General features: G+C 47.7%; 2 protein-coding genes across 9 annotated transcripts in view; one reads left to right on the top strand and one right to left on the bottom strand.

Annotated features, from left to right (window-relative positions):
• Positions 1–1,256: 1,256 nt before the first annotated feature.
• On the top strand, positions 1,257–14,877 carry PRPH2 (peripherin 2). The gene is made up of 3 exons (XM_069563474.1): positions 1,257–1,837; positions 11,666–11,912; positions 14,665–14,877. The coding sequence occupies exons 1-3, from the start codon at positions 1,257–1,259 to the stop codon at positions 14,875–14,877; spliced, it is 1,041 nt and encodes a 346-aa protein (XP_069419575.1).
• A 4,117-nt stretch (positions 14,878–18,994) lies between these two features.
• The window catches only part of UBR2 (ubiquitin protein ligase E3 component n-recognin 2), a 103,830-nt gene continuing 96,472 nt past the window's right edge, over positions 18,995–26,352 (bottom strand). For 7 of the 8 annotated variants that reach the window (XR_011251463.1, XM_069564476.1, XM_069564471.1 and 4 more), the window contains 4 exons: positions 26,130–26,207; positions 25,268–25,438; positions 23,029–23,130; positions 18,995–21,236 (listed from right to left, as the gene is read on the bottom strand). Coding sequence is in view for 6 of the 8 variants with exons in the window: in XM_069564476.1 (XP_069420577.1) it covers positions 21,095–21,236; positions 23,029–23,130; positions 25,268–25,438; positions 26,130–26,207 (493 nt within the window). In the remaining 2 variants the exon portion in view is untranslated. The remainder of the gene's footprint in view (positions 21,237–23,028; positions 23,131–25,267; positions 25,439–26,129; positions 26,208–26,352) is intronic. The other variant, XR_011251462.1, reaches the window with a different exon arrangement.

Below are 26,352 nucleotides of genomic sequence, written 5' to 3'. Positions count from 1 at the left end.
CTGAGCAACTAACACTAATGTGAAATAATGGTGGAAACATGCCATTGTGCATTTAGCAAAACCCATAGAACCGTGCAACACAAAGAGTTGACCCTAATGTAAACTATGGACTTTAGGTAATAACGTACCGAAACGGACTCATCAGTTGTAATAAATGTTATCACACAAGTGTAAGATGTTAAATATAGGGAAGCTGGTTGGAGGAAAGGAGTATTTAGAAACTCTGTATTTTCTGTTCATTCTTTTGTAAACCTAAAACTGCTCTAGGAAATAAAACCTATTACTTAAAAATAATAATAAATTTACAGATTCATCAAGGATGTACATCTCATTTCTGTTATCTTTGTTTACACTGGTGACAGAATTTTGACAGATGTTCAATCTGATGGGTCAAGTACGGTCTTTTATTGTTGTTTTGATTGCATTGCCCATTTGTTCTACTTAGATTGACATGTTTTCCAGATCCTTGGACCTTCCAGATTCACTTGTTATAAATCACCTGTTCATTTCCTTTGCCTGTTTTTTCAGTTGATTGTTGATTTTTTAAGATGTGGAACTGCGGCAGCTTTTTTTTTTTTTTCACATGTTGCAAATGTTTTCTCACAATCTGTCATTTGTTTTTCAACTTGGATGATGATCGCTTTTGTCCCATTTGTTGTTGTTTAGTTACTAAGTCCTGTCCAACTCTTTGCCACCCATTAGACTGTTTCAAATTTTGAAGGAGTTTAGCCTGGAAATGTGCTTCTGGGGAGACACATGATGTGATCTGAGATAGACTTGCAGATGAAGCCCATTCCTCTGGCCAGTCTCGTCTTTTTTGCTCCTGATGCTCCAAGCTGAACCCAGAGCTCTCTGCTCCAGGGTGTCCATGGAGGCACTTCTTGAGCATGTTCTGAAACTGGCACGGCTTTATCTAATGGGATGAAGGTGGCTAAAGAGATTAGCAAGATGTCTTGTGGATCCCACTTTTAATCTGCAGCCTTCAGGCTGTCCCTCTTCGGTTGGGAAGGGAGCTACAGCGACGACGGGGAGGACTGGACCCTTCATGAGCTGCGATTCTGAGGTCCCTGCTCCCACTCGTGGGTTAACAGGGGTCCCGGGCTAGGGGGCACAACATGGGCAGCCCCCAGGGCAGCTCCCTGCAGCTTGGACCATCTGCACCTTTCCCAAGGCCCTGAGTCTTCGGCCTCCGGGCTTACTGAGGTCAGGAGTGAGATCTGTGCTGTGGGAGGCTACCCGGACTGCACCCTGCAAGTATGGCGCTGCTGAAAGTCAAATTTGACCAGAAGAAGCGGGTCAAGTTGGCCCAAGGGCTCTGGCTCATGAACTGGTTCTCCGTGTTGGCTGGTATCATCATCTTTGGCTTAGGGCTATTCCTGAAGATTGAACTCCGGAAGAGAAGCGATGTGATGAACAATTCTGAGAGCCATTTTGTGCCCAATTCCTTGATCGGGGTGGGGGTGCTGTCCTGTGTCTTCAATTCTCTGGCTGGCAAGATCTGTTACGACGCCCTGGACCCTGCCAAGTACGCCAAGTGGAAGCCCTGGCTGAAGCCGTACCTGGCCGTGTGTGTCCTCTTCAACGTGGCCCTCTTCCTGGTGGCCCTCTGCTGCTTCCTCCTGCGGGGCTCGCTGGAGAGCACGCTGGCCCACGGGCTCAAGAACGGCATGAAATTCTACCGGGACACAGACACCCCGGGCCGGTGTTTCATGAAGAAGACCATTGACATGCTGCAGATTGAGTTCAAGTGCTGCGGCAACAACGGCTTTCGGGACTGGTTTGAGATTCAGTGGATCAGCAACCGCTATCTGGATTTTTCCTCCAAAGAAGTCAAAGAGTGAGTGGCCTCCAGTCCTGGGGTCAGAGTGATGGGGACACAGAGACCCCAGCCTCTGACTCCCCCCTGTTCAGTGCCTTTTCCTTTCCATTGGGCACTCTGCATATACAACTTATTACTGGTGTGTGTGTGAGGGTGAACTTGATTGGACATACAGAATTGTCTATCATTTTTTACCTATAAAATTAGCAGCATTATACAGTTCAACTTAATGTTTGGCTAAGATGGGAAGATAGCGTCAAGTTATAGAAGCAACTTGAATGCTGGTGGCCAGGGGAGACCCAGCCAGGACTGTCTGCTTCATACAGGAGGGATGGGTCACATATACTGAGCTGGTATCTGGCTGCTTGCCTCATTCACTCAAAGTGAATGGATTCAGTCCTACAAGCATACATTTCTGGGCTGTTCCCTTGTTTTCCAACTTTTCAACCCTGAGCATCCATTTTCAAGGTGTTTGTCCCTGGATATGGTGGAAAGAGCAGAGGATGGGGGCAGTCAGGGGGTCTAAGCTGGAGCTTTGTCTCTACTGTTCATTAGATGGGGACCTTGGACAAGGCCTTTGACACCTTGGGCCCCCTCCTTGACCATCTCTCTCTTTTTAAAGTTACTTATTGCTGTGCTGGGTCTTCTTTGCTGGGCATGGACTTTCTCTAGTTGCAGCAAGAGGGGTCTACTGTCTGCTCTCTAGTTGAGGTGTGCAGGCTTCTCACTGTGTGGCTTCTGTGTGGAGCACAGGCTCTGGAGTGCACGGGCTTCAGTAGTTGTGGCGCATGGGCTTGGTGGCCCCTCGGCATATGGAATCTTCCCGGACTAGGGATTGAACCTGTGTCCCCTGCATTGGCAGGAGGGTTCTTAACCACTGGACCACTAGGAACTCCTGTTTGCCCATCTTTTAAATGAAGGCACCAAAATACACAACCTTGGTGTTTATCTCCTAGCCCTGTCTAGACCCTGGCATACAATGGGTGCTCAATAAATGCCTGCTGGTGTTTACTACTTAAGTAATAATAGTGCAACTTGATAAAGTGTTTCTAAAATGTTCTTGGCTTGTGTAAAAGTAACATCCTGAGGGGGATGTAAGGGAATGTTCCAGAGGAGACTCTCACTCTTTGTACTGACCCTGGCATACCCCTCTTCCCAGAGACCCATCATTCGAGCCTTGAGTCATTTTCCGGGGAAAGGTTGGCCAGCCCTAAGCTGGCAGCTCTCCCCCACCTCTTCTTTCTGTCCGGCTCTCTCTATCCCCTGGCTGAGGCTAGGGGTTCAGTTGCTCCCCCAGGTGGTTTATCCTCTGAGTGAGGCTGGTGAGTCAGGGGGACATGCACCCGGGACACGGGCACACTGGCTGCAGGACGTGGGTGAAGCCCAGACAATGCTGGTGAGCCCCAGAGGGAAGGGAAGTCAGAATGAAGGTCACTGCTGGGGACTGTATTTTCTCTGTGGGAGGGGATTACTTCTATAAATCCCTTGTCAAGGAGGCTTGTAAACCACTCTGCCCTTCCTAGGGGACAGGTCTGCAGGGACAGCACGAAGTGCCATGATTTATATATGCCACCCCAGAAGGTGTGAAGCCAGGGGGACAAGCAGAGTTCTGGGGGCTGGGGAGAGTGGGAGTTGATGGTAGAACCAGCTTTTGTGATGGGCAGTAAGGGGTTTCTCATCCTCTCTGTCATTTTCCTTGAACGTCTTCTGCAGGGTCAGTCCTTGACAAGACTTACAGGATCTCTCTGTAATCCCCAAATCCCCTTCTGTTCCAGGGTAGAGCAACATTCCAGGCCGCTTCACTCCCAGTGGTCGGCATATCCAACTTGTTAGGCCAGCATTACACTTGATCAAAATCACCTCAGTGCCCCATACCAACTTATTGGTGTGAAACTGTCCTAACTCCACTGACTTGGAAAAAATTTTCTCTGCTGCACACACACACACATATGGTCACAACATTAAGAGAAACTGAACATCCCTAACTGAGCCTGGCACTTGTGGGCTCAGCCAAGCATGGACAGATGGTTGGTTTTGGGAGATTTCTCACAGGAATCTTTAAGGTCAACGGCTGGTTCCTGAAGGCTCCTGATCATGGAGATCAAGTGGAATAATGCAAGATGTTTTACAAGAGTTTACAAGCCTTTGACCCACCCCCGCCCCCTCACCCCAGCCTGCCCTGTTGCTGTGTTGCTGGGGCTTTTGGGAGGAAAAGCATCCTTATTTGGTGGGCACAAAGCCTTTCCTGGGGAGTTTGTATTATTTTTAGTTGTTATCTCTATTTCGTAGAAGTTTGAGCCTCAGAGGGGTTAAGGGATGTTCCTAAAATCTCACAGCAGGAAGTAGCAGGCTGGAACTGGGGGTGGGGGAGACAGATTTTTGGAAAACAAACAAACCAGCTTTATGGACAGTATACTCCACACACCACACAACTCACCCATCTAAAGTGAGCCGTTCAATGGTTTTTAGTATTCACAGAGCTGTGCAACCAGGACTGAGGCTGATTTTAGAACGTGTTCAGCATCTCGCAGAGAAACGCTGCACCCTTCAGTGCTCACTCCGACCTCCCCCGCCCCCAAGTCCAAGTAGCCGCTACTCCGCTTTCTGTCTCTATAGGCTCCCCTGTTCTGGCCACTTCATTTTCAATGGACTCATGTGGGATTTGTCCTTTGGGGTCTGGCTCTTCGGTCAGCCCACTGTTATAAGATTTCACCCGTGTCGCAGCAGTGTCAGCGCTTGTTCCTTCTTCTGCTGGGACGCTGTCCCGCTGAGGAGAGGGCCAGCTCCTGATTCTGCTCTTTCCACTCCGCTGTTCCCCGATGACTGAAACCTCTGGAGGGGGCCGGTTTGCCTCAGGTCGTCCCTCCTCCTGTCTCTGTCTTGTTCTTTCCTTCCTTCTCTAGAGGCACAGGGGAAGGTGTAATACAGGCTCAACAAACACCTGTGGATCGTGGTGGGATTGCTATCCTTCCATGCCTGGATCTCAGATCATCACGAGGCCCCCCAGAAGCCAGGACCCCGCTCTCGAGACTCCCTGTGGGCTGTGGCACCCGGGACAGGACTGTGCTCACTTCTCCTGTGATTACTTTCTCTCTCCCTTCCCAGCTATACTACACTTGCTGTATATTGGGCTCTCTATGTGTATTAACCCAATTAATCTCCACCACCCCGTCAGAGACTTTATTGTCATCTCTCAGGTGAGAAAACTGAGGCTCTCAGAGGTCAAGCGATTTGCCAGGGTTCCACAGGTGTCACTCAGCTGGCACACAGGCAGGGCAGGGGGCTGTTATAACTGGGGAAGTCCTCAGAGGAGTCCAGGAATACCGCCTCCCTCAGAGACTCTTGAGTTTTCAGAGCAAGGAATTGGGATATAGATTTAGAATTCTTAACCAGAACTGCTTTTATTATTATTTTTGCATTTCAACTTTTAATGTAAAAAATTTCAAGCATTCACAGAAGTAGAGAGATTATAAGAAATCCCCATGTACCTATCACCGTATTTTGATAAATGTAAACATTCTCCCTTTCTCATTCCATCACTACTGCCCTCACTCCCCCAAAGCACACATCCAAGTACTAACCAGGCCCGACCTTGCTTAGCTTCCGAGATCAGACGAGATCGGGCGCGCCCAGGGTGGTATGGCCATAGACAAGAGATAAAGAGGATCTGTGTTTTTTGGCCTTTTTGTTTTTGTTTAGCAGATGCACGATAGTAATCATGTCCACTAACACTACTATCATCTAATACCCTGTCTGTGTTTAGTATTCTCTGATTGTCTCAAGATGTCTTTTACAGTTGGTTTGTTCAGATCAGGATCTAAATCACACCTTGCATTTGGTTGTTAGGAGACCTAACAACCTTTCTTACTCTTAACGTTACCTTTCTCATGCCATGTGCGTCTTGGAGGAAGCCAGCCACTTGTCCTGCAGAATTCCTCACATTCTGGGCTTGGGTCGTTGCAGCCAAGAGCTGTCGTCATCTAACGTGTTCTGTCTCCTTTGTTCCTGTGTAAACCAGTAGTGGGGCTAAGGTGTGGCTAGATTCAGGTTCAGTTTTGGCAAGAACACCTAGTAGGGTGCTGCAATGGTACCAGGTGAGAGATGATGTCTTCAGACAGTTTATAATAATGATTTATTTTCGTTCACACCACTGGCATGTGGGTCCTTAATTCCCCAACCAGGGATGGAACTGTGCCCTCTGCAGTGGAAGCATGGAGTCTTAACCATTGAACCACCAGAGAAGTCCCTACACTCATTCCTTTAAGGTTTCTTCCTGTTTTCATGACCAGCTGAGCTTCAGGGTCTTGGGATGAGAGGCAGAGCATGAAGAGGCTCAGAGGCCTTTGCACCGTCAGCCTGAGGGGACTGTAAGCCAGGAAGGCCTGGCCTGGGGCCCTCAGTCTGAGGGAGAAGCTGGCACTGAGCTCTTGCACTTTACTGTCCTTTCCACGGAACCCACAGGACAGTAAACTCTTCCTAAACAATTAAGAGATATCTCAAAAATTCTCGACCTTGGCTAGGAGATCCCTGAGGCAGGGCTGTGTCTCCCCTCAGACTGGAGCTCCCTAAGGGTGGGGCCGTGTCTCCCTCAGACCAGGACTCCCTGAGGCCCTCAAACTGGGGCTCCCCGAGGCAGGGCTGTGTCTCCCCTCAGACTGGGGCTCCCTGAGGCTGGGCTGTGTCCCCTCAGACTGGGGCTCCCTGAGGCAGGCCTTTGTCTCCCCTCAGACTGGAGCTCCCTAAGGCAGGGCTGTGTCCCCTCTCAGAGTGGAGATCCCTAAGGGTGGGGCCGTGTCTTCCTCAGACCAGGGCTCCCTGAGGCGGGGCTGTGTCCCCTCAGACCAGGGCTCCCTGAGGCGGGGCCGTGTCTCCCCTCAGACCGGGGCTCCCTGTTTCTCCCGCTGAGACTGGACTCTCTGGTGCAGGTCTAGCTCTCTTATCAGGCCAGTTCTCCCTGAAAGCAGTGCAGTGTCTCCTCTCAGAGTGGGGCTTCTTTGGGAAAGGCTGGGTCCCCTCCTTTCCCCCTGCCCTTCAGAGAAATACTAATACTGTACTTGCTGTATACCAGCTTCCTATGTGTCATCTCTCAGGTGAGAAAAATGAGGCTCTCAGAGGTCAAGCGATTTTCCAAGTTGTCCCACAGGTGTCACTCAGCTGGCACACGGGCTGGGAATTCACTCATTATCAGTTCACACTCCTGGATCCCTCCTCTCCCTCCTATGCTTGTTTTCATATGGTGTTCCTTATTGATTTATTAATTCACCTACTAAATTATAGTTTTTTCCAGGAAAATTCCAATGTGATGATTTTCCTAAATTGTATCTTGGCTGTGAGAGAGTGAGCTAGAACAAAGCCTTACCTTAATCAAGACCCCTACAACCCTTGGTGAGCCCTGAGCAGAGATTTGTAGCTTGGGAAATACTCTGATATAAATAGCCAGCTCACCAACTAAGGAGCTCTCCTCTGCCTGACTTTGTCTTAAGAGGGTGAGTGAGTGGAGCCTTAATCTGTGGTTGGAACTGGGGCGAGTGCTAAATAAACAAGACAGTACTCCTGAGGGAGGGGGAGGGTTAGTTGCAGAGATATGGGACCCCAAGAGGTCCTAGGCTGGGGGAAGCCCAGTGTCAATCAAGCCAGGGCTGCCCTCCCTTAGGCCCCAGTATGCCTCAGGGAGGATGAGGCAGGTCTGTAGGCCTTACCCCAGTTGAGGGAAACATGGGGAGTGCACAGGAGAAATGATGGTAGGCAAGGAAGGGCTCCTGGGACAGGGAACAGTGGCGAGAACACACACCTTTCTAGGGAAGTTTAGCTAGAAAAGGGCTTCCCTGGTAGCTCAACTGGTAAAAAATCCACCTGCAATGCAGGAGACCCCAGTTCGATTCCTGGGTCGGGAAGATCTCCTGGAGAAGGGATTGGCTACTCCAGTATTCTGACCTGGAGAATTCCATGGACTGTATCGTCCATGGGGTCACAAAGAGTTGGACACGAATGAGCGACTTACACTCCTCTAGCTAGAAAGAGCCAACAGGCAGGAAGGCCCTGGAGACTCTGAGGAAACTCTGAGGGGAGAGTTGGGAAACTGCTGTGGGCTGGTCTTCCACTTCTTGTGTAACTTGGGTGAGGGCTTGCCCTGCTCTGGGCCCCATTTCCTCCTTGGTAGAACAGTCCAGTGGGCTGCAGGGTCTCCCCAGATGGCCAAGAGTGGGGAGGATCCAGCATTCTCTCAGAGCCTGTGTCCTGGGCATCCACTGACTGCCTCATCTCACCCTCCCCACAGTCTCTGATCGTCCCACCTCACACAGTCCACAGCTCACATGTGCAGATTTGGGACTCAAAGGCCAGCCCTCTGCGCTGTAACCCATTGCCCTCCATGGGGATGCTGGGCCTGGCCTAGGTAGGAGTAGGTTCCAGGGGTGACTGCAGGTCAGAAACAGGGACGAACAGCATCTGTGTTTGGGGACCAGGGCTGTGGGGGCAGCTGGCCTCTCAGGATGGGGCTGGGAGCCCCAAGGTGAAGGTTGCTGCTCCAGTTCCACCCTGGCCAGTGGAGCCTCGTGCCACACAGGCCTGTTCAGATGGCTGCTCCCAGGCACTCAGGGTAGGTGAGCTTCAGCAGCGACCCCTCCTGTCCTTGGACAGATGCCGCCCAGCCCCAGCCAAGGGCCAGCAGGGAGCTCTGCCCTTGAGGGCTGGGTCACAGCAGGGGCTCCCCTCTTCTCCACAGCCGGCAGGGCCCACACCACCCGCTCACGCGTGGCTGCTCCCCAGCAGAATACAGTGGTCTATTCCACCCTCACAGCTGCTCCTGAGGACACACAGGTTTCCTGCAAAAGCTCTTGTTCAGTCACCCAGCCCAGCCCCGGCCCAGGAGTCCACATTTGCTGCACAGTTAATATGTACCAGGCACTCTTCTAAGCCTTTTTACATTCCCTTCACACAATCCTCATGTCCAGTTCATTTTACAGATAAATAAGCTGAGACCCACAAGGGTAAGGTGGTCCAGAGGGATGGATCTGGAGTAAACTAAGGCTGTTCTGCTCTCATCACGGTCCTAGTCCTAGACCACCTGTGCATCCAGGGCCAGGTGTGCTGTGGGTCCTGTCCATGAAGCAGAGGCCAGGGACTGCAGGGCAGGTGGAAATATGGTCGCCATGACCCAGGCACGGATTGTTCTGGAACCAAGGAGGCCACACCGTGTAGTATGGCATGGTCTTAACCATACCGATCAGCAGACAGTTCACCGAAGACAAACCACAAATGGATCTTAAAACATATCAAAAGATTCCCAATTACACTTATAATGAGAAAAAAAAATTTAGAACAACTTTGGAGATATTATTTTCCATCTATCAGGTTTTGGCAAAGATCAAAAACAGGACTTGTGTGGGTGCGGCCAGTGGAGATGTCACTGTACAATCCCCCAGAGGAGACAGATGGCAGAGCTTGGGTGCAACCACAGATGGGCCCTGATGCAGAGACTTCTCTCCTAGCAACTGATGCTGTAGATATGGTCCCAGTATGTGAACTGACCCCGTACATGCTTGTATCAACACGAAACTGGGAGAATCCCCGATGTCCATCAGTAGGGAACTTGATAGTACCCCATGGGCTATCTGCACACTGGGGATACCATGCACCTCATTAAAACCTGGAGAACACTCCCCACTGACAGATATAAAAGATCTCTAAGGTATCGTTAAGGGAAAAAATAATGGTTTAAGGCAGTGTCAATATAATGTGACCATTGGGTAAAAACAAAACAAACAGGAAGAATTTTTGCAAAATCTGAATTTGCTTGTCCATGTGTGAGGCCTGTGTAGGACAGACAGAGCTGGCCACGGTGAGGGCACTTGGAGGCCAAGAGACAGGAGAGTGGGAGAATTTTTTCAATCAAGGAGATATTACTAGAAGCTAAACATTAACACGTTTTTTTTTTTCTGGCTGAGTGGCATGCGGAAACTTAGTTCCCTGACCAGAGATCAAACCATGCCCCCTGCAGGGGAAGAGTGCAGTCTTAACCAGTGGACCTCCAGGGAAGTCCCTGAACATCTTTTACTTTTTAAAAAAATATTTATTTATCTGGCTGTGCCAGGTCTTAGCTGTGGTACTTGGGATCTTCAGTCTCTGTTGTGGCAGGTGGGAGCTAGTTCCTTGATCAGGGATTGAATCCAGGCCCACTGCATTAGGAGTACATTCTGAACCACTGAACCACCAGAGAAGTCCTTGAACCTCTTTTTAAGAGTATAATTAATTACCATTTCAATAAGCATTGGAAATAACTTCTATTACGACCAACTACATGCTCCCTGTTCTTATGCTGTAAAAGTCTGCTGTTATGATGTAATAATGCCTTGCAATTAAAAAATAAACTTTAAAAAACACAGTTTTTATTCAAGACAACGTGCACATAATCAAGTGTGCAAATCTTAAGTGCACAGCTACATAAACTTTTTTTTTTTTTTAATTTTTGGCTGCACCATGAGGCTTGTAGAATCACAGTTCCCTAACTAGGGATTGAACCTGCGCCCTCTGCAGTGAAAGTGCAGAGTTTTAATCACTGGACCACCAGGGAAGTCCCTGCCCCTTTTAAATTTTGAATCCACATAAATGCATGGTGTGCTCTGCTGCTGCTAAGTCACTTGAGTCGTGTCTGACTCTGTGCGACCCCATAGACGGCAGCCCACCAACCAAACATAAATAAATAGAGAAATGTGAAAGTTGGGCAAACTGCATCCTTCAGGTGAATAAAGCTCTTCCACCCAGCAGGGAAGGGTGGGGCAGGGCTCATTGTGGATGGAGAGCAAGCCACGGGCAAAGACTCATTCCTTGCCCCTGCTGCAAAGGCCCAGGGCCGGAGCAGGCCTTCGGGAAACATCTGCTAGACAGAACTGATCTGGCCAGAGGGGGTGCTGGTTGGTCTCCAGAGCTGTAAGGAGGAGATGAGGTTAGAGAAGGGGCTGGGGGCTAATGCTGATGGTCACAAATGCCAGGCAGAGCCTTGTCTCACACTTACCACCTTTCCTGCGGCTCTCATCCTACCAGCCTGGCACAGCTCCAAGAAATCACTGCATGCCAGGCCCTGGCAGCACATAGAGTTGTTGGGTGATTTTTTTTGCATAAATCTTTATCTTGGACTTTATAAAAACTGATGTGGTGCTCCATAGACTGGGGTCAAATGTTGTCTACAGTGCAACATCCACGTTCTAACACACATAATAGCTTCCAGGAGTACAGTGCTCGTGTTGATCTTGTGTTCAGTTGGGTTAAAACAACGGGCAATACAAGAATGAACACATTCCTAATGTACGTGATTCACTCTTGTCTAAATGCCCCGTCCTGTGACTTCCTTCCTATCTACACTGCTAGTTATCCCAGGATCTTGAAGAAACACTGAGCCACTAATAGGCTACCCTCTGGCAGATCAGTACAGTGAACAGCACTCTCGATCTCAGTTTTACCAAAGGTTGCTCGGAGGCTTCGAGGGCATTTCAGGATCAGCACGTCCACAGAGTCCTTGAAATGTCTTGTAAGATTTTGTGGAATCTCCTTTGCTATACAAGGGCTAGAATACAGATGTTCCTTATTTACTTGCTTCTTGGCTTATCATCTGTCTCAACCCTCTAAATTTAAGCTCCAGGAAGCTGGGGCCTTGGCTTTCTGGGCCACTCTTCCATCTTCAGCAGTTGGAATAGTGGCTGGCATGTAGCTGATGAAGAGCAAATTAGTTCTTGAGAAGAATGAGGGAATGAATATCCCAGATTTTCAGAGATGAGGGATGAGAGAAACTGGCCCCTGCTGGGAAGTCCAGGAGGCCGGTCTCAAGCCAACTATCTGTTTCTTCTGCAGTCGCATCAAGAGCAACGTGGATGGGCGGTACCTGGTGGATGGCGTCCCCTTCAGCTGCTGCAACCCCAACTCACCACGTCCCTGCATCCAGTACCAGCTCACCAACAACTCTGCACACTACAGCTACGACCACCAGACGGAAGAGCTCAATCTGTGGCTGCGTGGCTGCAGGGCCGCCCTGCTGAGCTATTACAGCAACCTCATGAATACCATAGGTGCTGTGACGCTCCTCGTCTGGCTCTTTGAGGTAGGCCCTGGTCAACGAGGGGGCAAGACAAGAGGGACTCACCTGCCCCACTGGGATTCATGGGGTGGAGCTGGGCCCGGGACTCCCTCCTAGGAACCAGCCCTCTGCTGGCATGCAGGCAGGCCCAGGCTTGGACACTGGCACTCCACTTTTTGTTTCTGTCCTACCACTTAAAGAAGAGTTGAAATGCATATTACAAAAAATCAATCATTTTAAAGTGAACAATTCGGAGGCATTTGGTACATTCACAGTGTTGTGCGACTACCACCTTTATCTTGTTCCAGAATACCTCACCACCCCCTCAAAAAAACCTCACATTCATTATGCAGTCACACCCCTCCAGCCCTGCCGCTAAGCCCCTGGCAGCCACCCATTTTTGTTCTGTCCTTGTGGCTTTATCAATTCTGGACATTTCATATAAATGGAATCTTGTAATATATGACCTTTCATGTCTGATTTCTTTCACTTTGGATGTTTTTGAGGTTCATCCTGTGTCTCCACATTTTGCACCTGAGGTCTCAGAAACTTATTTAACCTCTCTGTTTTAGGGGACTGACAGCACTTAGCTCTGGGGCTACTGGGAGGCAACAGGAGTTACAGGCACATTGATTTGTGCTTCTCTTTGAAATTCTGGTAGCAGTTTACCGGGTATTCTGATTATCTGATTATCATTTTCCATCACCTATTTGGTTTAATTCCTCTCTGTAGCTGTAGGGCTTGGGATGTAGCAAGCCCTCATTCATTCATTTGTTGAAGAAATAATTCTCAAACACCTGAGTGCTGGGCGCTGTCCTGGGTGCTGAAGAAGAGCCCATGTCAAGAAGGGGTAAACTGAGGTAGCACAGAGGGTGACTCATGGGCTCCTGCTTTGAGCTGACAGCGGGAAGCCCAGCCTACAAAAGCTAAATTCACAAAGCCAGGAATATTAGGTGAGGAAACTGCCCATCAGAGATTCACTGAAAGTTTCCCTTAAGTAAGTCTATCTTTAGTGCTATGGAAATTCACAGGTAGCTGTGTTCTCATCTGAGACACACCACTTCTAACTCACCATGTCACACCAGAGGGGTTGAACTGCCTGTTGAGGGGGGACGAGAAGGGGAGGGAGGCCTTCTCACACTGAGGGAAACGCAAGCATATTCATGGAGATTTACTGGTCCCTGGCTCCTTGAGGCAGAGTCTCAGGAATGAGTCTTAGGAATGAGTGGGTACAATGAGAAGAAAAGGTTAGAAGGTAGAATGAGGATAGAAGGCTAGAAGATCGCATCCTTGAAAACCCATGAAAAGAAGAAAGGATAACTGAAGTCAGTGGGGAAATGGACTTCCACTGGCTGCCTCTCTGCTTACCCACTTTTCCAGAAATCTAGCAACTGCTTAAGAAGAGGAAGTTCGCTGGGAACAGGGAGTTTGCATGCCCCTGACTTTGGCTTGAGGCTTTTAGTGGGCAGACTCTGCGATGGGCACAAGGGTGGCTGAGCTGATAAGATTCTGCCCTCAGCCTTGCCCTCCTGGGTTTCACAATCCAGTGAGGATATGACGCCTCAATAATAATACTAGTGCAAAATTCACAGTGTGGCAGGAGGCCTTCTTGAGGAAAGAAGGAAAGAATCAGAATGGGCACGTGGGTACCAGGAGGACTTCCTGGAGGAAGGATTTTTTTCACTGTAAAAATATCTTATTAAACTTTCAGTCAACAATAATTATAATAAACCCCTAAAACTACTAGCTACTATTATCACGCACTACCATAATTGTAAAATACTCCCAGGGCATTCATTCTCAGATGTCTACTGAGGCCCTATCACCATGCGGTGCCCTTCTAGGGCTGTGACAGCGGGTGAACCAGACGCATCAAGGGCACTCGTGCCCTCAGGGAGTGGATGTTCTCTGTTAGTGGGCCTAGGCCTCTCACAGACTTTGCTATACTATCAAAGGAAGAGTGCAAGCAAAGCAGGAATTTGTGTAGAAGCAAGTGGCCAACAAAATACAGGGTGAGCAGAGCAGAAAGAATACTTACCACGCTGCCTAATAACCAACTACAGCTGCCACACTCCACACACAGCGAAGTGTCACAGCACGCCCATGGAACAGGTGGTACTTCATCTGAAAATCTGCAAACCAGACAAGCAAACTGAGGCTTCCTGGACACACAGCTGGCTAGGTGCCAGGGCTGAGGCTTAAATCCAGGCATTCTGGCACCAGAGTCTGTAGCAGTGACTGCCAGTGAATAAATCCAAACCAATCACCCACTCACCCCCATACTAATCAGAATAACAGAAATACAGGGAAACCATCTATTACCTTGTTTGCAGGAAAAAAAGATGACTTTTTATTCTGTCCAGCAAATAGTTGCTGAGCACCAAGTATGTACCAAGCAATGTGCTAGGAATGAGGTGGAGGTGGGCATGGAGAAGGAGCCCAGGATTAACGCCCCCCAGGACAGGGGAGACGTAAGGGGAGGGGCACCCCTAATATGCTAGGTAGAGAAAACAGCACATGGTAAAACTGGGAAGGAGAAAGGCTGGGGTGGGCAGGATCCTAAGAACCCTGGAGTGACTGGAAAGGGAGGAGAACAGGGTCAGAGGTGAGGCGGGGGCAGCGGGAGGTGTTTCGAGCACTCAGGCATGGCTGGGGCAGGCAGGCCCTCGTCAACTCAGACCCGACAGAGCCTTGTCTGAAGTGTCTCCGTGGTTTCTGGGTAACACCTGCTCCAGCTACTTCCCTGCTCCTGTTAAGTCTCCTCTCCCCACACCAGGTGACCATCACTGTTGGGCTACGCTACCTGCACACGGCGCTGGAAGGCATGGCCAACCCCGAAGACCCCGAGTGCGAGAGTGAGGGCTGGCTTCTGGAGAAGAGCGTGCCGGAGACCTGGAAGGCCGTTCTGGAGAGTGTGAAGAAGCTGGGCAAGGGTAACCAGGTGGAAGCCGAGGGCGAGGACGCAGGCCAGGCCCCGGCAGCAGGCTGATGGCCCTGCGGCCCCCTCCCCTCCAAACACTGAAAAGTAGTGGACTCCAGGAACTTTGGATACCCCCCGGATCCCATCAGAATCTCCCGAAGAGGGCCGCCGTCTCACAGAGGCTCTTCTGGATGCTGGGATTTACTATTCAGGGCCCCTAAACACTTCTGTTGAATCAATGTCTCAACCTGTGAGTGCAAGAGTCCTGCTCAGCCCCACCGCCCGGGACGCACCTTCATGGTGGGCTCACGGAGGGCCTCTCAGTGGGAGACTCTGCAGTCACAGGAATTCGGTTCCCCCGGAGGCCACTGGCCACAGCTGAGGGCTGCTCTCCTTTCACAAGCCGGCTGTTCTGGTGAGCTCCAAGTTGCTTCATTCTATATCCAAGTGTCACTTGGTGCATAAGCCCAGGAATTCACAAATGTACTGGACATACTGTCAGTTTTTCAAATGCAAAGACTGAGAGGTCAGCCACTTCACATAATTAGAGACAGTGAGGGACAGTTATGTTTTTTTAAGAGTAATGGTCTCTCCAAAGCACTGAGGGCTCCAAAGAGGAATTTTCAATCATGAGGCAAGAGAATTTAAGAGAGGGGATGATATCCCCCTGCAAAAACACAGCTTTTGTGAACCTTCACAAGCCCTCAGCACTTAGCCAGGAGTGAGCCACGGGCTGAGGGAGTGGGGCTGCTGAGGGGTTCCAGATAACGTGCCGGCTGACCTCCTTGGGCTTGTCCGTGGAAGCGCTGGGTCTGCGGCAAAGGAGCAACAATGAGATGAGAGTCCCCCGTTTGGAGACTGGGCCTCACCTCCAGTGGGCCCAGGGACGCCCAAAAGGTGCTGTGACAGCCCCTGGACAACACGAGCCGTCCACAGTGGAGGGTGGAGTCCTCTGCGAGCTCTGTCCTGCTTCTTCCCCCAAATATCCATCCTGCGAAGGGTACTTCCTGAACACCTCTGTGTTAGAAGATTCTTTGCAACTTCTCTTCTTCCCATGCTAGTAACTGCGAAAGAAGTTTTCACTTCCCTCCGGAAAAAAAGAGAGAAAAGAAGCTTTAAGGGGAAGGAGGGAATGATTTCATTGCTGTCCTGAGTCTTCAGTGTGGAGATAGTAAGACTTCTGGTGCTGCCTGGGCTATGTGCTGGGGCTCGAACTCTCCCAGACCAGATCAAAGATGTTTGAATATCCTGTCAGACTTTGGTCTCAGGTAATTAGACTTCTGAGTGTGGAGACCAAGGGATGATCCATGTGGGCAACACTGAGGGAGTCAAGCCCTCGGATGAGGGTCCCGGAGCTCTCCACCCCCCAGGGGTGCTGAGAACCATCCAGAAAATGCCACTCCAGGCCCGCACACTTGACGATGCTGTTGACAGCTGTACAATAGACATTAAAAATTATATTATACAAAAATCACCTTGTTAAATGCCTGTCTTAAATGTAGGTGCTAAATGTGTTTAGCCCAGGAACCCAGATTCTTGCTGATACTTGCTAACAAAGCCAAGCGAATCCTGACACTGAATGGAGGCATTGCTCACGGTCAGGGAGCTGTCTCAACAGCGCAGGTGTCACCTCACCTCTGATCTGCGAGAACAGGGGCCATCAGGTTATCCAAATAATCTCAACATTTCCTAGTATTTGGACCAGGACGGAATTTAGTATTTTAGTATGTGGAATCTCAACTTAGGGATTTAAGCAAAAATTCCAAATCTTCCCCCCACCCCCCACCCCCACCCCATGCTCTGGTCAGAATTTGAGCGCTGTTGAGAGGATGAAGGGTGAACAGGCCCTACAATAAATATCAGTTGATTCCGAGCAGACTGTGTAGGGAGCCCGGAGCTGGTGTACTGAATTAGGGACATGCAGATGACAATCTGCTGGAGGAGGAGGCCAAAGACACAGTGCAGGAAGCTCCCTCAGCATCCTACGTCCCTCGCCGGGGAAGTGAAACCACTGGAGGCAGCGCGCTCATACAAAGGGGGTAAATTCTCAAAGTCTCTCACTTACAGGTCCCAGAACAGAAAGGGGTGGGGTGGGGTGGGGGCTGTGGACTGAGCCAGGGGGAGGGCGGTCTTTCACCCCAGGTCAGGCGAGCAGGAGGCAGAGGACAGGGCAGTGAGCACCCGTTACATTACATAAGAAGTGGCTGGGCTAGGCTCCATCTTGAGTGTTTATTTTAAAAGGAGCCTCAGGAAAAGCAAAGAAGGAATACTGGGGGAGGGAAACCTAAGCTCAGGTCTTTGTCTGAATGTCCTGAGCTGGGCTGTCACACAGCAAAATGCATAGGCAGCAACGCCCGATAGCTGCTTTCTCAGCATACAGACTGCATCTCTGACTGAGGTGGCATGCCATCCTCAGTCTTCTCAGGTAGCTGCCAGAGGAAACTGCCCATCTTGTTTGGTCCTCTACAAGCGCCCAGCAAGACTGGGACCAGCTTTTTTCCTGTGTCTAACCTCAGTCTTTCTTTGGGCCAGTGTAAGTTCATTTCTCCCAAGGGACTCTGCTTTTCAAATCTTGCCTGCCCAACCCTGGGGGAAGGTGAGAGATGAAGACAGTATCTTAGAATTTCTGTTTTTAAAAAAACAACTACTCCACAGTGAAGGATCAGTAACAGCTATTCCGAACATTTAATAGGTGTCTCAGTATCTGTGGCCTCAGCTCAAGACCACACAGCCTCCTGCAGCATTTTCAAGCCCAGGACTGAGCCCCCAGTCAATAAACCCTGAGTAACCTCAATTCAGGTTAATAAGATTAGGTGCTTGCTCCGCACACTCCCCTGCCTCTTCTCTCCTTCTGCAGGCACCTGTAACGCTAGGCCAGCAGGTCTGCAGCTTAGTCAGGGGCAGGCATGGGGTGGTGCAGGACAATCAGGGGCTCTGACCTGCTACCAGATCCAAAGGCAGTGCAGCCAGCCAGCAGCACTGTGTGTGAAGGGCTAGGAATGTGCAGGAATAACATGGAAGTTCTGGGGGAGGATGCCCTCCTGGTCTTAAGAGGACGAGATTGGCTGGAAGAGAGGAAATATCAGAGCTTGATTCCTGAGGGTGTTGTATCTTGTCCTCTAAATCAGAGGATGCATGTTAAGTGGCAAAGTGAAGAAGGTCATGTGAGCCTGGTATAAAGAAAAATCGCCCAATGTCTTTTACCTGATGACCGTGTAAACATCTGCACAATAGAGCTCGACTCAGCAACGGAAAACCCGGATGGCCCTCAAACGCCATCAGTCTTCTTAGAGAGAAGCCAGACTCAAAACGCTACGTGTGATATATTTATCTAACACTCTGGAAGACGCAAGACAAAGGGACAGAAAAAGTTACTGGTTGTTTGGGGTCACGATTGGGGAAGGTGCCCAAAAAGGGGCACAAGAGAACTTAGGGCGGTGCAACGGAACCAAACTGAGTGTGGTTAGAAAACACCTGCATGCATTTGTCAAAATGTATAAAATCATCCACTAGAAAGGGTGAATTTCACTATTTGGAAAATAAACTTCCACAAACCTGACTTAAGAAAAAACAGAAGTAGGGACAAAGTAAGAAGGGAGCATGTCACAGGGACTTAATGAGTCCTGGAACTTTGATGTTAGGATCAGGGAAGGGAGTAAACTAGGAGCAGCATTAATGACCAGGAGACAGAGGAAGCACACTGGAAACTGTTTTATTTGATGCTTTCCTTTTAAGAAGATTTTCAAGAGCACTCGTAGGCAACGACTCCCTTGCAAATGCAGCACGCAGCTTCCTTGGTGTATGTGTCTGGGGACTGTAAGGACCTGGCAATCACTAGGTAAGAAGAGGCAAGAGGAGTTTAAACCTGAAAACAGCTTCCAGCTGGGAGAGGCGTTGAGGGCCCTGTTTCCCCAGTGATTTGAGGTCCAAGATAGTTCAGAAAGGTTACAAGCTGTCATAGTCAATCAATATGAGACTTAATCAGCTGAAATGATGAGCAAGCTTTCTTCAGAAGGTCAAAATAGTTTGGCTAACAGCCATAGTTATTGACGCTAATAATATAAGCATCTTAAATTTCAAGCTAATACAGATGTCCCACTTTATTTGTAGCAAGGTGACATGGGGGACAATTCCACTGCATTTCACCGTGTGAAACAAAATAAAGGAAATGTAGGTAGACCCAAAGTAATGTCAACACCTAAAGCATTTATTTGGATATCTTTAAACTTTTTACATATGATACATTCCCAATTTTACAAGTTGTCCACAGATAATAAAGTTATAGCCAATTTATTAAACAGGTATGATTTTTCCCTGATATGGAAAGCATGTTTATATAAACATTTCTACAATAAACGTAATACATGCGGAACAAATCATAAGACTAAGATGATTCCTTAGTTGGGGAAGACGACTGGCTTAGTGATACACACGCCAGAAGACAAAAGGGTGTGTTGCCGCCTGATGTGAATTCACTTCCTCTCAGACTCCCTGGCCTTCTCAGAAAACAGAATCCAGGGACCCCCTCTGCGAACAGCAGGCTTGTATGAAGTCAGTTTTAAAAGTTGGAGTATTGTTATGATTTAGTGAAGAAGTTTATAATCCTACTACAGAGGGAGAAACCTGGTTTTATTCAGAGTTTAAGCTTGGTTAACAACTGGAGAAAAGCCAAAAGAAGTTGGACTTAAAGCTAAAGGAGTGGGGATGTGACCAAGCCCAAAATAAACATTAAAATCATGATGCCATCCACAGACCACACCACCGGAAAGGGAGAAAGGCCAGAAGAGGGGGGTAAGCGCTGGGTTCTAATGTGGATCTTCCTCCTGTTGAGCAAGAAGCGCCTCCTCTCAGATGGGTGAGTCCGTCCCAGGCAAGAAGGGTCAAGTTCATCCTTTCAGAGGAAGGGGTTCTTCACACACCACCCCGGTGAAGTAGCGAGTGTGGCTTCTGCGCCCCCACTGCCTTTAGCTGAAAGTCTGGATTTCTGGCCTTCCTCCTGGGTGTACTGCGGAGGGTGTGAAGCTGAGCAGGACACAACTTTTAGACGCAGTTCAAAGGAAACTGAGTGGAACGGCTATCTGCATTGGCTAAAAGAGTCCAAGAGCCTCTTATTTATTATTCATTCAGCCCTTAGTCCCTCCTCAGAGAGACTCCGAACTGACTCCTCCCCCAAATCTGCCACCACCCTCCGCGTACCCAAGCTTTCAGCACACATGATCACGCGAGAGTGGTGGGTGGCATGGCATGGTTATGAACTATTTTACTAAGCGGCTATCATTCTAGGAAGGCACATCTTAGTAAGAACAATAAGGTTAAAAAATAATAATAAGCCTGGGCACACAGGCTGTCCCAGGAATGTACTAAGTGAACTAGCAGGTAAACAGCAATTCATCTATTCCAGAAAATGCTGGAAGGGTGGGTGGGGGTGAGGGAATTTCGAAACACTGAATTCTCATTTTTTCTGCAAGTGCTTGATTCTAGATGAATACACTCTTTCAACTTAGTCTTAGAAATAACAATATATTATCTGAAAAATTAGGATACTCTTAAGTTTTCAAAAAGCCCTTTAAAATGAGTATTTTTTCCTCAAAGCCAAAAGCCTTGCAAAAAGAAAAAAAAAAAAATAGAGGTGGGAATCCAACTTTGTACAGCCCGGAAAATCAGCTGGCACATAAAGACACCACCATCTCCCCTCTGGATTCCCACAGGCTCCTCCAGCAAGAGTGTCCCCCAACCCCCTCACAGCCAGTGGAAACAGGGAATGCCACTTTCAAAATACACTTCTTTGCTTAGAGGTAGGGTCCCATCAGCTGTGGGTACACTGATCCAGCCCCAAGGTTGAGAGTCACTGAGCGGGACCAGGAAGTGTGACCCCCAAAAGACCAGAGACTTTGCTTCCTGCTGCTGTTGAATCAGCTTCCGGCCTGGAGTTCCCTGTGCTCAGTAATGTGACATGGCTCAGATGACTGGGGAACAGTCAAACGCAGTCAGATGCCCGCAAATGGGCTGAGTCCAGCCCAGGAAGAGAAGCTCCTTCCTGGATTCGAAAATCAAGAAGTTATGTTTGAAGGACACAGCAAACGATCCAAGAAAATCTGCTGGCAGAAAATGATTTTCATCAGTTCCTGGAGCCAGAAGCTATAAAAATAAAAACTGGCGGGGGGGCAGCGGGGGGAAAGCTTAAATAATTCATTTCCAAATTCAGAAGAAGCTATTTCCTATTTTCTTTCTTGAAAAGCCAGCTGGTTTACAAAAATCCAAGTTCATGTATTTGGTAGTGACGTAGCTATAGGTGTTGCCAGTCAATGCCAACCAGTGTCTGGTTTGCTTCCTGTGCGTGTCCAATTTCCTCTGTGATGCTGTGCTGGTGCCAGAGCTTCTGAATCTTCTTGAATCGCTCTCTGCACAAATGTAAAGGATTTCCCCGTCTAGAAAGAAGACACATGTCACTCAGGAGGCATTTGGTGGCGTATTCATCTATTCTACTCCAACCTTTCCTGGTTTAGGAAAAGTTAATGAGTTCATTGGGTTTAGATCCTCTGCAAAATTTCTCTTTGGCAGGCATCTGTGGCTATTAATATGTTAGCTCTGACCGTTTGCTAGGAGCAGCTGAAGGGGAGTAAGTGTAGAAAAGAAGAGAAAAACAAAACAAACTACACTGACTCAGGCTGGGGTGAGGAACAGGAGGGTGGGGTTGAGCAGGAGGTTAACGTTGAGAGGCTAAAACTATGCATTCATTGTCCATTTTGTTGGTAAAATGTAAAACAGGGAGTGGCAGGGGGGAGGATGAAAACATTACACAGGTAAAAATGCTCTTCCAAGTACGTCTTTCAGATCCAATGTTTAAGCAAAGCAGCCAAACATGAATAACTCTGGTGTCCAACGTAACCAGACAACAGGAGTTGATGAGCCTGAGGCCTTGGCTCCCGACTCAGAGCACCAGTCCTCTCAACTCTCCATCCAGGGCTCCTCCTCCTAAGAGCCCACGTTTCTTTTTTCTTTTTTTTTTTTCTGTTTGGCTCATTTCTTTTTTCATTCAATCTTCCATTTATTCATCCAACAGTATTTATTTAGAACCTGTTATATGCTAGTTCACTGTCCTGGCCACATAAAATTTAGCCCAGGAGACAGACAGGCAGTAGGCAGGTAAACACAGTGACTCCGGGTCAGAACGTGGGCTAAGAAGAAAATGAAGCTGGCCAGTGCGACAGACCTACTCAGATGCCACACTAGCCAGGGAGGCCAGGAGGACTTCTCTGAGGAGGTGGCACTGGACTGAGGCCAGCAGGAGTCAGCCACGTGCTTATGGTGGCACGGGACGAAGGGGGATGGTAGGGGTGGCACAGAGTCATTAGAAATACACCAGGAACTCATCTGGAATACGCAAGGAATACCCACAAGTCAGAAGAGACAAAAAGAAAACTCTCAGTTACCAGTGGTTATACAACAAATCACCCCAGAGTTAAGGGCTCTGAGGCATTTCTCAGAGCACCAGGTTGAACCATCAACTGGTGGCACAAGTGTATGCTTGCGGTCAGTCAAGTGTCTCGGGAGCCCAACTACTTATCTTGCCTTGGTTTCCAGGCCTTCAACTTCTGCTCCCCAAGCCTGGGAACCTACATGTAGGTTAAGATTTTTACCCCATTTTGGCAAAAATAAACAGTCTGAAAATTCTTTAATAGTGCTTAAAGGAACTGTTGTTTGTCTATTGCTTTTGATGCAATAGGTGCTACCAGAGTAGAATACTGCCTGAAATACTGTTTATTGCTCTGTAGGTTCTAAGTCTTTGTTCCCCAGATTCTTATGTAGTAAGGTAAGTGCTTCTCTTCTCAGCTAAGATTTGCTTTTTGTCACCTGAAGAATACCGGGTCTCACACACAAGACTGCACAAGTCACAGTGCGCTCTCCCTGCAGCGCTTGATGCTGCAGGACCATTCAACAGTTCTCTGGAGTGAGACATGGAAAAAATGTCTGCCCCATTTTCTCCCCCTTATGTATCATGATGGTCCTCATGACTTTCTGAGGGCTAGCAATGGGAATGGCAAGCCAGACAGCAAGGGGAGCTTCCTTGAAAGAGTCCACAGACAACAGCCACTTGTGCTAATGCCCTGGGCAGGTAGCAGGCAGGCCTCTGGACCACAGGGTTCATCGGGATCACCTCAGGCTGAAGGTCCTGGAGGCCCAGAGCCAGCCAATGTAGTTTCCCAGGATGGGCCTTACCTGAGTCCCTGGTCAGTCTCCCCATAGTCATCAAGGTAAGGAGGAGAATAAAAACAGCCTTTGGTTTTGCCAGCTAAAAATAGTACTTGACACTCTCGTACTCTGTAGAGAGACCAATTTATATATTAGGAACCAAGATTTGGATTCAGTAACAAATGGACTGAAGTCCTAGAAAAATCAACAAAACCACCAGAAGTATGGGGTTAACAGATACAAACCATTATACATAAAATAGATGAACAATCAGGATTTACTGTACAGCACAGGGAATTATACCCAGTAACTTGTAATAACCTATAATGAAATATAATCTGCAAAAAAAACAAAACAAAAAACCCCTACATCACTGTGATGTACACCTGAAACTATTGCAATATCCTAAGTCAACTACACATTAATAAATAAATATAAACAAACAAAACTAGTGTTGGAAGGCAAACAGTGGAATTTATAGCAGAGACACTTGATAGTTTCAGGTGGACAGTGAAGGGACTTAGCCATATATATATATATATATATATATACATATATATATATATATATATATGTATCCATTCTCTCCCCAACTCCCCTCTCAACACATGCCTAAGTATTAAAAATAACTAAAAGGACTATACTGTTATCAATATCAGGAGGAAGAGGGACATTTAGGATTAGATTTCAACAACTCATATAAAACTGGCATTGAAAAAATTCAATATGAGAAAGTTAACTTCTAAAAGTAGTTACTGATGTATCAACCACTATTATGAGAAAATTATTCATTAAAAAAATGATACACAGACATTATAAATTATGTTGACCTAAACACAAAGCAACCCCAACTTGACCAAAAGCATTCTGAAATATACTGAACAAAGTAAAATGCTACTTTCATATTTAAAAAAAAGCTTCCTGGTTCTGTTGAGAGGTTTGCTTAACTTTTTCTGGTGTTCGTAATTCAGCTTAATTCAACATTTACTGAGAACCTGTAGTATATTGGGGGTACTAAGATGTGCCTAAAATCTATGTCCCAGAGGAGCTCAAACTCACGTCACTTCTTTCCTTCAGACCCTGCGACCAAGCCCACGACTCTCCCCACTGTCCTCGCCAGTCCAGTGGCAGTAGCCTCCATGCTGTTTATTTTCCTTTTGGCCATCCTGCATAGCTGGTGGGATCTTAGCTCCTGGACCGGGGATCGAACCCATGCCCTCGGCAGTGAAAGCTTGGAGTCCTACTCACTGGACTGCCAGGGAATTCCCTTTTCTTAAATAAATTTTACTGAGGTACAATTTTTTTAATAAAATGTATCCATTTTTAAAACACAGTTTGAAGAATTTTGTCCTTTCTGTTTCTTTAACATGGCAGGCACAGTTCAGTTCAGTTGCTCAGTCGTGTCCGACTCTTTGCGACCCCATGAATCGCAGCACGCTAGGCCTCCCTGTCCATCACCAACTCCCGGAGTTCACTCAGACTCATGTCCATCGAGTCAGTGATGCCATCCAGCCATCTCATCCCCTGTCGTCCCCTTCTCCTCCGCCCCCAGTCCCTCCCAGCAGCAGAGTCCTTTGGCAGGCATACCCCCAGCAATTCTGCACCTGCTGCTCATTGCACCCTAGAATGTTCTCCCCTCTTCTTTAGGTTTTTATTCAAGACACCTTCCCAGGGACCTTTTCTGGTTTCCTATCTATAATAAAATCCACCTCAGCTGCCATTTCATATTCCCCTCCCTGCCTTATTTTTTCTCTTCTGCATGGGTCACTTTCTAAATTCTTATTTTCTATCTCCCTCACTAGAAAATGAGCTCCATGGAAACAGAGGTTTTTGTCTGTTGTGTTTACCACTGCATTCTCAATGCCTCGTACACAGTTACTAATAAGTATCTGCTGTACACTGTTGAATACACACAACTACCTGCATCAGCCTGTGCTTTGTGTGAATCCTGCCATTGTAACAAAAGAAGTAATTAATTCTGACTGTGTCTGGGTAGAAAATCAAAGACAGCTAGCAGTTTCACATTAGAACGAGGCGCAAAGAAAGCAGAACAGCACTGTCATGGGGATGGAAATGACAATGGAAGAATCAGCACAGAGTTAGCATGAGTCAAATATGAGGTGTGGAGACAAGGCTCCCCGTTTTCCTCAAATGAATCTAAACGGTGGCCTCTAATCCTCTTCAATGTAGCAGTTTCTTGTGTCCATTCCTCAATAGGCATCTATTGTGGCAGATCTAAGCTAGAAAGCTCTTTCCAGGGCCTTACCTCAGGAAGATGCCCACCCCAGAACCACAGGAGTAGGTGTGAGCAGTGCACGCCCCCACGTCCTCCCCTTCCAACTCCGTCTGGCAGCAGTAGCTCTGGGAGCACAGCAGGGTTCCACATACAAGGCACAGAGTTGGGGCTCTGCTCTTGTCACCACCGGATTTAGGGCACCTTCAGGGAATAAAAAGAAGTACAAGTGAAGACTGAAGAGCTGATGGTGGTAAAACCATCCTGGGAAACAATTCTGCAATATCAAGTGGAGCTGAAGAGCCATACAGACTACAGCCCAGGCAAATCCACTCTGGAATAGACAGCATCTCACACAGACACCCCGGCATCAGGCACTGCAAACAATCAACTGGAGAGAGGAGAGATAACATTATCAATAGGAGGGAAAAACAGGTAAATGCTGCTACTCTCAGATAATGAAATGCTAGGCAACAGCGAAAAGTGATGAATTAAAAATTATGTATGTCAGGTATGTAAATAAATCTTACAATCAATGCCAGTGAAAAAAGCCACAGGAAGAGGTACAATGTTATCTTAAAGCTTAAAATAATGATATACGCAATATAATACATACTGCTTAGGAATGTAACTATCTAGTTAATGTGTTACTTAGAGTGCAAATGGTTTAGATAAACTGTAATAAATCAAACTTGTTCCCCAGCATCCTGTTTCTCATATTTTATTCTGTAAGATAGTGGGATCATTCTTTCATGAGTTAAATAGTGTAAAGTCCTCCTGATGTTACAATTTCTCTACCCAAACTGAAGAGAACAGCGAAATCTCTCACATTCTGTGGAGAGAACAAGTGTTTACAGTGGCAGGAAGTGCTCAATAAACTAATATCGAAACTTACGAGAAATTAGATGCTTGATTAATGAGGCTGCTGTAATCCTCTGGAAGGTCTATTAATTTGTTAGATTCTCTTGGATAACTAGAAACAAAACAAAACAAAAGCCACACAAAAACTCAGTTAATAGGAGGACATATTGTTTAACAATAACAAAGTAACTCTTGACTTAGTCAAATAAAGGGAAAATGGGTGCTACCACAGCAGTAAGAAGCTATAGCAAGAAATT

This window comes from Ovis canadensis, chromosome 20 (genome assembly GCF_042477335.2).
Source record: "Ovis canadensis isolate MfBH-ARS-UI-01 breed Bighorn chromosome 20, ARS-UI_OviCan_v2, whole genome shotgun sequence".
Classification (NCBI taxonomy): Eukaryota; Metazoa; Chordata; class Mammalia; order Artiodactyla; family Bovidae; genus Ovis; species Ovis canadensis.
The sequence above is the reverse complement of the archived record's forward strand: the minus strand, read 5'-3'. Positions and strand labels throughout refer to the sequence as shown.

Excerpts from the sequence above, each read along its gene's own strand:
- PRPH2 (XM_069563474.1), top strand. The coding sequence starts at position 1,257 with ATGGCGCTGCTGAAAGTCAAATTTGACCAGAAGAAGCGGGTCAAGTTG. Across the intron at positions 1,838-11,665 it reads TCCTCCAAAGAAGTCAAAGA|TCGCATCAAGAGCAACGTGG; the intron begins GTGAGTGGCCTC and ends TTTCTTCTGCAG. Across the intron at positions 11,913-14,664 it reads TCCTCGTCTGGCTCTTTGAG|GTGACCATCACTGTTGGGCT; the intron begins GTAGGCCCTGGT and ends TCCCCACACCAG.